The 10,671-nt window shown below is 38.8% G+C and overlaps 1 protein-coding gene across 1 annotated transcript; it reads left to right on the top strand.

Annotated features, from left to right (window-relative positions):
* The first annotated feature begins 1,564 nt into the window (after positions 1 to 1,564).
* Positions 1,565 to 1,891, top strand: LOC148946045 (protein CFDP2-like). Its single transcript, XM_089097587.1, has one exon. The coding sequence runs from the start codon at positions 1,565 to 1,567 to the stop codon at positions 1,889 to 1,891; it is 327 nt and encodes a 108-aa protein (XP_088953713.1).
* The last annotated feature ends 8,780 nt before the right edge of the window (positions 1,892 to 10,671 follow it).

The following is a 10,671-nucleotide window of genomic DNA, read 5'->3' as shown; positions in this document are numbered from 1 at the left end:
AAGAAAGATTTCCCCCCTTTTTTCTACCTCCAGAGCTGAACGGTTGCAATAATAATGCGACGAATCCTGTCTTTTTTGAATACCTTCGACTTACTCGTTATATCTCATCAAATGCCTTGTTCAGTGCCTCCTACAACCTGTTTGTAATAGAATTGAAACTTTTCAAAATAGATCTTCTGCTTATATGAAGTACAACAAGATTTTTTTAAGCTTTACAACTTTACTCAATTCCAGTTTATAAGGTTTTAAACATATGAAGATACATTACCAAAATCTTGAAGAAAAAAACACTGACATGGTCAAAAATTCTACTCAAATAACAGGAATTGTATTTTCGGAACTAAACCTTGAGAAAAAGAAACTGATAACTGAAAATTAAGGTAAAATGTTGTTTTATAAAAATTTCAATAGGTATATGTCATGTACCGGTCATGTAGGCGAAATTAAGGACCCTCTAGAGGGAGAAGGAGTGGAGGTAGGTACTTCAAAATACCTTCCCGGGACATACTTTGGTACTATCTGGAACACACGCGCTATATTATATAGGGAAGGTGCAGGTTTCTTTCGAAACGGGTTTCTTTCAATAGTGAAATGGATTGTACCGCGCGGTTTGTTATTGAGTTTACAATATTTAAACTATTGTTTTTTGGGGTTTAGGGGGAAAAAAGGTACCTAGGTTTGGTTAGGTATTTAATATATGCTATGCCTTACCCCCGATCCCCCTTCCTAATGCGCAAATGTATCGCCGAAATTTGTTTATAAACTACTATATTTTTATCCTATTTTGTTTTACTTCATTAGCATCAACCAAACTTCACTTTTCGCGTGTGTTCCAAGATAGTACATAAGTACCCATACTTTAGCCTGTAGACCCATCCCTGACAGTTTCATTTTCCTAACCTAACCCCTTTCCAAGACAGCCAAAAGTAGCTAAAGTAGAATTGGTACTGTTCTATTAGCTCTAAGCCACGTAAGATAGATGACAAAAGAAACTAGTCAAACAGGTTGTTTCAACGGAGAATAAGATTGCAAACAGTGGATTCTAAGTGCGTTTACAATATTTAAACTTTATTTTTTGGGGGGTTTTGGGGGGGGGAAGGTACCTAGGTTAGGTTACGTATTTAATATATGCTATGGTTTACCCCCCATACCCCCTAATGTGCAAACATATTACCGAATTTTGTTTTCTAAACTATTATATTTTTATCCTATTTTGTTTTATTTCATTATCATTAACCAAACTTCAGTTCTTTCATGGTTTGCAGCTAAATAGAACAGTAGAAAAAGTTTACCAAACATTTTTTTATTTGTAAATATATACTATCGCCTGCGTATGCAGCCTGTCCCAAGCCAGGATAAAGAGGGAGGGTTGGGTAGTGGGGTTGCGACCCACACCTGGGACCTCAAGGGTCTGCCCTTGGGGGGAATCCTAACTGCAACTGAAACATCAAGTTTGAGCCTCGGATTTTCGAACCCCCTTTTGATGACAACCTCTGCATGCCCACGGACAAGATTTATGAATGCGAAACAATACTTCAAATTTGGTTTCTGGAACGTCCGCACAATGTCTCAAGATTCCAAGACTGAACAAGTGCTAAGAGCACTGGAAGATTACAATCTTGACCTTCTGGTTCTGTCAGAAGTTCGATGGCTAAGATCTGGATCAAATAAACAGGATGGAGATGTGACCATTATATACAGTGGATCGCAGCAAAAGCGTGAATACGGAGTAGCCCTAATGCTGACAAAACGGACTTCCCAAGCTCTACTACAGTGGACACCGGTTTCACCCAGAATCCTGAAAGCCTGGTTCATCAGTGCGCATGTGAAACTGTCAGTAATAGTATGCTATGTACCCACCAATGATGCCAACGACAAAGCAAAAGACTAATTTTACAGAGCTCTCAACTCCGTGGCAAACGACATACCACGGCATGACATGGCATGTTTTCTAGGAGACTTTAACGCAAAAGTAGGAAACGACCGACCGTTTTCCCCAGAGGTTCTCGGAGAGCATGACCTTGGTCAGCGAAACAAGAACGGAGTACTACTTATAGACTTCGAACTTCTTAACAACATACTAACCGGAGGTACTCTATTTTCTCATTAGGATGTACACATACATTCTTGGATACCTCCCAATGGCCACACCCAAAATCAGATTGACCAATACCCGAAATCAGATTGACCATTGTATTTGGAGCAGGAAGCGAAGATTAAGCCTACCTGATATAAGGGGATATAAAGGATTTGACGTTGTCTCAGATCATAATCTGATGGCAACAAAAATCCGCCTCAAATTGAAAAAAAATAGAAAAGTAGATAAGGCTCCCTTAAACCCAGTCTTTGACTCGGAGAAACTGAGGTTGAGAGAATTCAACCAAGCCTTTAAACTAGAGATTCGGAATAGATTTGAAGCCTTGTCTTTATTAGATGATGCTGATAGCAATCAATACTGGGAAACCATAAGGTTATGTTTTCACAATGCCGCGAAAGCCACCATTAGGTACCGCAAGAGCCCAAAAGACCAGTGGCTATCTGACCAAACATGGGAACTTATTGAGACAAGGAAAAAAGTAAAAGCATCACTTATTCAAAGACAAACCCCCGACCAAGAGATCCTCAGAAACGATGAATACAGAGCCGCGGATAAAGCGGTAAGAAAGAGCGCCAGAAAAGACCAGAGAAACCTGCTGAAGCGAAAAGCAGTGCAGGCAGAGGGGGCGGCGGAGAGAGGTGATTCAAGAGCCGTCTATAAAATCACTAATGAAATTATCAGAAAGAAATCCTCTATTCAACATGGACCAGTAACAGACCCCTCGGGCATCCTGATAACACAGCAGTCTGAAGTAAGCGGAGTTTGGGCCAGCCCCTTAGAGAAGCTTTTGAATAGACCTCCACCAGACTATTCCCCAGATATTTCAGGAAAAACACTGTTTCCCTGAGATATCAGCATGGATCCCTTGTTATCCACTGATATTATAGCAGCAGCAAAGAAGCTGAAAAATGGGAAGTCGCCTGGCGAAGCCAGGATATCCGCGGAAATGATCAAAGCAACTGTTATGACCTGCCTCAAGTTCTGGACAGCGTTGTTCGCAGTAATCTGGACGACCGCCAAAGTACCTTCGGATTGGAAACGCAGCACGCTTGTGAGGATCTTTAAGAAAGGCGATACGTCCTTCCTAGGCAACTGGCGAGGAATCTGCATGCTTTCCACACCTAGCAAATTGCTGACGCACATTTTACTGCAGAGAATCAGCTCGCAGCTCGACAGACACCTTCGCAACGAGCAACATGGATTCAGACCGAACCGTTCATGTGCAGACTTGATATTCACCCTACGGCTACTGACGGAAGAAAGCAGAGAATGGCGCTCCAAAATCTATATGATATTCATCGATTTTGAGAAGCCATTTGACTCAGTAGACCGCCAAAGTCTGTGGAAGATCCTACTGCATTACGGAATCCCTGAAAAGATAGTGTCACTGATTGTTGCGTTTTATGAAGATAGCGAGTGCTGTGTAAAGACACCAGATGGCCAAACCCGTTTCTTCCGCATTATGTCAGGAGTTAAGCAAGGTTGCGTCTTGTCACCGCTACTTTTCGTATTTGTTATTGATTACATACTGCGAAGTACAAGCACAGACAGAATACAGCTGAATCCAGAAACACGCCTCAGTGATGTAGACTTCGCTTAAGACATCGCTGTCCTAGAATCATGCAAGCAAAGACTCCAAGAACTCCTTGACAAAGTGAGGGAGAGAGGCGGCCATGTCGGCCTAAAAATAAATAATGAGAAAACAAAATGCATGGCTACCACCAGATTCACCCCTGAGCATCACTTGCGGAGACCAAAACATAGAGCAAGTTGTCCATTTCAAACACTTGGGAAGCATAATAGAAAGTACCGGATCGACCGCAAAAGAAGTGCTCACAAGAATCGGCCAAGCCAATGGGGCCTTCAATAGATTACGGAAAGTGTGGCGGTCCCAAAGCTTCTCTATACGGCTGAAGTTACGACTCTTCAATAGCAATGTTATGCCAGTGCTGCTTTACGCTGCCGAAACCTAGCACCTGAACCAGGAACAAGAGCGAAGAATACTTGCTTTCGAAAACACATGTCTCAGAAGAATTCTCAACCTCCGTTGGCAGCAGAGAATAACAAACCAATCCATCCGTGACAAGACTGGCCAGCCTCTTGTGACACATATCATAAGAGTCCGCCGATGGAGATACCTTGGCCATGTACTACGTATGGACAATCTCCGACTACCAAATGCAGCGCTCCATTGACAGCCATCGGGTCCACGCCGCAGGGGCAGACCCAGAAACACCCTGCGTCGAACGTACCAGACAGATCTCCGTAACCTGCACACATCAATCCAACCTCAGTGGGAGAACATACTTGCAGCAGCAAACCGGCGGGAAGATTGGCGGCTCCTTCTTGATGCCGCTCTACACGCGCTCTACAAAAACCTTATATGACCCCAGGGCATAACTTACAACCCTTTCCCTGAGGGCTGTGGGGGAGTGTCCTCCTCAAAAACATAATTTCTATTTGGAAATGAACAACGCTGAACAAAATGGCTATCTCAAAAATTTTATTGGATGTGTTTCGGGAAATGATGGGCGGGGAAGGGGTGTTAGTCGCCTTCCAATCACTTTCGACAATTAAAAAGGGCACAGGCCACTCCAATTTACAACTGGATGAGCCCTTTTCGAAGTTTCTACAACTTCTTCGATACGAAGTGCCCTGCTTTAAAGAAAAAATAATAAATAATACATTGTGCCAACGTCGTTCTTATATGCCCCCAGGGCGTAACTTAAAACCCTTGCCCCGAGGGTTGTGGGGGAGTATCCTCCTCAAAAGCGTATTTTCTATCTGGAAATCAGCTACGCTGAACAAAATGGCTATCTCACAATTATGATTGGATATGTTTGGGGGAATCATGGACGTGGGAGGCTAGTCACCTTCCAATAACATTCGACTATTAAAAAGGGCACAAGCCACTCCAATTTACAATTGAATGAGCCCTTTTCGAAGTTTCTACGACAACTTCTTCGATACGAAGTGCCCTACTCTAAAGAAAAATAATAATAAATAATAGATTGCGCCAACATCGTTCTTATGTGCCCCCAGGGAATAACTTAAAACCCTTGCCCTGAGGATTGTGGGGGGATGTCCTCCTCAAAAGCATATTTTCTATCTGGAAATCAGCTACGCTGAACAAAATGGCTATCTCAAAATTTTGATTGGATGTGTTTGGGGGAATGATGGACGTGGGGGGCTAGTTGCCCTCCAATCACTTTCGATTATTAAAAAGGGCACAAGCCATTCCAATTTACAATTGAATGAGCCGTTTTCGAAGTTTCTACGACAACTTCTTCGATACCAAGTGCCCTGGTTTAAGACCACGAAAAAAAAATAATACGTCTTTCCCATATCGTTCTTTACTTCGGCAGCGCGATTGCGCTGCCTACGATAGAAAAGAAAAGTCGGGAAAACAACCAGTCAAATTACTGAAAGAAAATGTTTGATAATGCAAGAAACCGAGAAAAGGACTATGAAAAGAAACACAAGTAGAAAAAAAATCACGAAAAGACGAGAAACCAGATGAACTGAAGGAGAACAATATGACAGCAGATCCAAAAAAATATTATAAGTTTGAACACGAACGGATTGAAACAAAGAAAATGTGAAGTAATGCTAAAACCATTTTTGAAGACAGAAGACATGGACTTGGCATTTCTGCCAATTGTAGCGATACTATATTAGGAAATTTTTAGACCGAAAGATATACGACTAGAAGAAGAAGGAAGAATACTGAGATACTGCATTAATGAAATTACATATTTAAATGTATATGCTCCTTCAGGAAGCCAAAATAAAAGAGTTAGAGATAAGTTTTTTTCAGGAAGATCTTGTACCTTACACACCAAAGAAAATTGAAAACGTGGTACCCTTGGGAAATTTCAATTGTATTCTCAACAAAAAAGACGCAACAGCACAGGGAGATAATATATTCAAACCACTATGTGACTTCATAAAGGAAACAGATTTTGTCAATACATGGATGAGAAAAAGAAGACAACAAATTTCACTAGAATAAACTGGACAGAAAGACAAGGAAGTGGGGCAAGGCTAGACCGCGTCTATGTATCGAAAGAGCTGGTGGAAAAAGTGGTGCATATAGAGCACAAGATACTTCTCGAACCTTTATAAACCACAATGCAGATGCCGTGAAAATGACAGAAAACTCAACAAGTAGTCTCAAGAAGAAAAATTGTCCCTGGAAAATGAATACAAAAATACAAAGAGATGAATATTTTTCAGAAATGGTCAAGAAGACACTGAAAACACCGAGAGGAAAAAGTAACAAAGACCTACCTGAATATTGGGGAACTAAAACAAAAGTGGATATATCAAAGATAGTAAAGAAGTTGTCAAGCGAAAAAATACATACCCAAAAAAATTACACTTAGTTCCTCTACTAAGTTCTGTATCAGCTAAATACAGACATTAACAAAGACAAAAATTCGAACGAAGAGCACTTTAAGACTCTTCACGAAATAAGAAAATTAAAGAATGACAGAGCAGAAGCAACCAAAGTACGAGCGAAAATAGATAAAACCATCCAAAACAAACACCTGACAACCACACTGGTTTGGAGGGGAAAAAAGAAAATAAAAGAGAATACTGTACCAAGGTTAAAGAGGAAAACGGAGAAGTAATAATAGAGCAGAAGAAGATATTGCATGAAATGAAAGGATATTAATAGAAAATATTTAAAAAAAGAAAATCAGGTGAAAGAGTAGGCTACCGGAAAAGAATAGATGTAACGAATAAACCCCGGCGCCGCGCCGATAAGGGAAGACCGGCGGCGGTGCCAAAAATAGCCGCGACACGCCATCGATGTTTTTTTGCGCCGAACGGTTCTTCATATGTTTCCAAAAGTATCGTCTTTATGAAATTAAATTTTAAAAAACAAGTTTTCTTAACTGAAATTAAGGAGCGACATTCAAACTTGAAACTAACAGCAATTATTCCGTATATTGAAGGGGTTGTCCGTTCCTCAACGCCTCGCTCTTTACGCTAAAGTTTGACTCTTTTTTACCACCCCACTTTTTAAAACCATAAAAAACTTTAGCGTAAAGAGTGAGGCGTTGAAGAGGGGAGGGCCCCTTTCATATACGGAATAATTGATGTTCGTTTTAAGTTTTAATGTTACTCCTTACTTTCAGTTAAAAAAAAAAACTTATTTTTTTTTCAAATTAATTCTTTAAATACGATACTCTTGTCAACACATTAAGAACTGTGTACGCTGAAACTGGATATGTCTGGTTTATATGCAAAGTAGTACAAGAGACTAAAATTAATGAACAAGAGAGCAGTGAAGAATTATGGTATACAAAGTAATGTTTGGAAGGGATAGTCACTAGTGATAAATCACTAGGGGTGGCACCGTAATTGGGTGATTTTCGGGGATTTGGGGAACCTAATTTTTTTTCGGGGTGACACATAATTCTTCGGGGAAATCCCCGAACATTCGGGGATAGTACAAGCCCTGCATGAGTTCTAATCAGGAAAATCGAAATACTTGACCATGCGAAAAAAGAAAAGCTCCGACTTTTGCAGTTAACGCAATAAAGAATGGCCGCAAAATTAATTCAAAGTCAACCAAACGCCACCACCTCTACCGGTGGTGGCGCGCGTGCCGCGCGCCGGCTGCGTTGCGACACATCGGCGGCGGTCAACCGGGTCTCTCGTTGGCGGCGTTCGGTCGATGCACCAGCGTGGCACCGGGGTCTAGTAACGAAGGTAACAGAATACCAAAATGAATATTTAATTTAATATCTGCAAGAAGAAGTAGAAAAAAAATCAATAAAAGAAACTGAAAATAACAAATCTCCAGGAATGAATGGGGTTCCTTACGAGCTGTACAAAAGATACTCGGAAGATTTGACTGAGATATTGATAAAAATGTACAATGATATGCTTAACGGTGAAGAACAGAAGATAGAATGTCTTGTAAAGTCGGTTTCCTGTCCTCCAGGAAACTGGAGGCCAGTATACGTAACAGACTGGGACTATCGTCTACTTTCTAAGATTCTTTCACACAGACTGAAAAAAGTGCTGCCGGAGATATTGAGCGAGAACCAGAGAGAAGGACTTTAAAATTGTAAAACATCTGACGTTTTACACACGGTTAGAGACCTCATAATAATTTCGCACAAACAGGAGAAAATAATAAAAGCTAAATTCTGAATAACGAGTTACGATATAAGAAAAGCTTTTGACAAGATAAGAAAAATCATGCTGTTTTTTATAATGGAATCACACGGGTTTGATAAAAAAAAATATTATAGCTTGGATAGAAAAGATATGTGAGAAGATAGAACTAGTAATAATCGTTGGAAGAGATATATTACCGACATATTCAAAGCAGAAACTAGAGTGAAACGGGGATGTGCCCTTAGTCTTATAATGTATTAGCTCTATTTTAACCCCTGTTAAAATACCTGTCAAGTCAGATGACTGGAGTAGATTTGGAAAGATTTTAAGCTGAAACTTGAGAGCTTCGTAGAAGACCTCACGACCTTTGCCTCAACAGAACAAGACTATGAGAAAACAGCGAGGCATATCAAAGAATACTGCAGGATTCTTAAACTAGAACAAAACAGAGCAAAGTGCGAAACCATGATCCTTGGAGACCACGAAGAAGGAACTCTATCAGGAATATTCTTTAAAGAAAAATAATGATACTGGGAATAGAGTTCACGAAAAAATGGAGAAAGACAGAAATAGAAAACTGGAAACGGACGAAAACGAAATTTGAGAACGATTTAAAGAGAGGTTACGGTAGAAGTATGACGGTTCACCAAAGAGCTCAATATTTAAGTGCGTGTGTGTGTCTGAATTTATGGTATGTGGCAAGTATATTGAAAGAAAAACACACACAGAAAACTGACAAGTTCAATGTGTCACTCCTTATAGAGTAGGGAAATCCCCCCTAAATTAAAGACATTGTACATTGTGATTCCACGGCAAAACGGCGGGTTGCAAGTAATTGATATTGAAGCAAAAAGGGATTTGTTTTTACAAGGACTATAGCAGAAGGATTGATAGAGAAAACAAAACAATTTCAGCTAAATGGTATGAAGGATGAAAAAAGATAGAATTGATTGTCCAAATGCGATAAAGGTTTCAGCACATTGAAAAGATGGAACAAGAAGAATGGTTAGATTACGAAAAAGAGACACTAAACAAAGAAGAGATTAAGAAGCATTTTCAAGTATTCAAAACAAGCCCACCATTAAGGATAATTGAAAAAGAAGCATTTACTGAAGCAAAAGCTACAACGAGTTTTACTCTGTTGGAAAAGAGTTTATTACCGCCGAAAGTAAAAGAACATATGTTCTTCCAGTTACATGATTTATTGCCAACAGAACAGGTAAAGCAAAAAAAATGAAACTAGAAGGGAGCGAGGGATTATGAAAATCATGCAAGGAAGAACATGAGACCGTTGTCAGTCTGATGCTCGAATGCGAAAAACAAAAGAACAGACAGAAAAAGGTAACCGAAATGATTCAAAGGGAGATAAATTGTGCACATGCATTAACTTAAAGACAAAACTTAACCTGAAGGTTAACGGAATAAATGAGCACACAAACCGAATGGCGACATACATTATATCTTAGTATTGCTACAATACATGGAGAGCACTAGAAAAACAGATAAGTCCTGAAAATGTTATGGTGAAACACTTCACTAGTTTAGTTTCAACACTTGTTTAGACTGTTCATGTTTAACATTAGTTTTTTTAAGGTAAGATTGTAGTGTATTAAAATATTTTGAATTTTATTTGGTTTAAGATTGAATAGAAAATTTATATTTTAAGAGGCAGTATGAATATTTGATTTTAAATATTCAAATTTTATATATAAGGTCATTTAAGCTGTGATTTTTGTATATTTAAATATTTTGGATTTTCAGGGTTTAAGCTGGAATATAGATTTAAGGAATAAAAGTGGAATTTAGAATAAATACTTCGAATTTTTAATGAATTGCTTGAGTTTAGAGTTTGATTCAAAATTTTAGATTATAATGGTTAGTTTCAAGATTTTTTAGTATTTTTAAACTTATATTTTAGGTAAGATTTGAATGTAATAGAATATTTTGAAAGTACGGGACTTAAGATTGAATACAATTTTAGGGGATATAGAAATAGTTTAGGATATTGTATGGAATTTTAGGTTACAGAGTTTAGACTTGAAGTGATTTTTTTTAATTGATTGTTTGAATTTTAATAGCAAGTAGTGAAATTATCTTATGTCTGGAGGCGATACGATTCGCTTTGATTATGAATTGATTGTTTTTTGGGGAATTTTTGAGGAAAATTGTAGCTACACAACACTACCAAGCCAAGCAAGAGTAGAATGTGACGAAATGAGTAATATATTAAAAAAAAAGATGGTGTTACGTTTTATATTTTGTTTTCATTATGTAAATGTAGTAAAAAGTGTATTTTAATGTTTAAAACCATGTTATATCAATTGTAAATTTGTATTTTAATATTATAAGTTATAGGCCTAATGAATGAGAGTAGCCCCTTGCCACCGTGGGTAGCTAGAAAGTGAATGTTGAGAATGTGAAATGGTAAAAAATAGATG

Source organism: Artemia sp. Qi Xiang Cuo, chromosome 12 (genome assembly GCF_049724085.1).
Source record: "Artemia sp. Qi Xiang Cuo chromosome 12, ASM4972408v1, whole genome shotgun sequence".
Classification (NCBI taxonomy): Eukaryota; Metazoa; Arthropoda; class Branchiopoda; order Anostraca; family Artemiidae; genus Artemia; species Artemia sp. Qi Xiang Cuo.
This window is presented reverse-complemented; position numbering and strand designations above follow the sequence as displayed.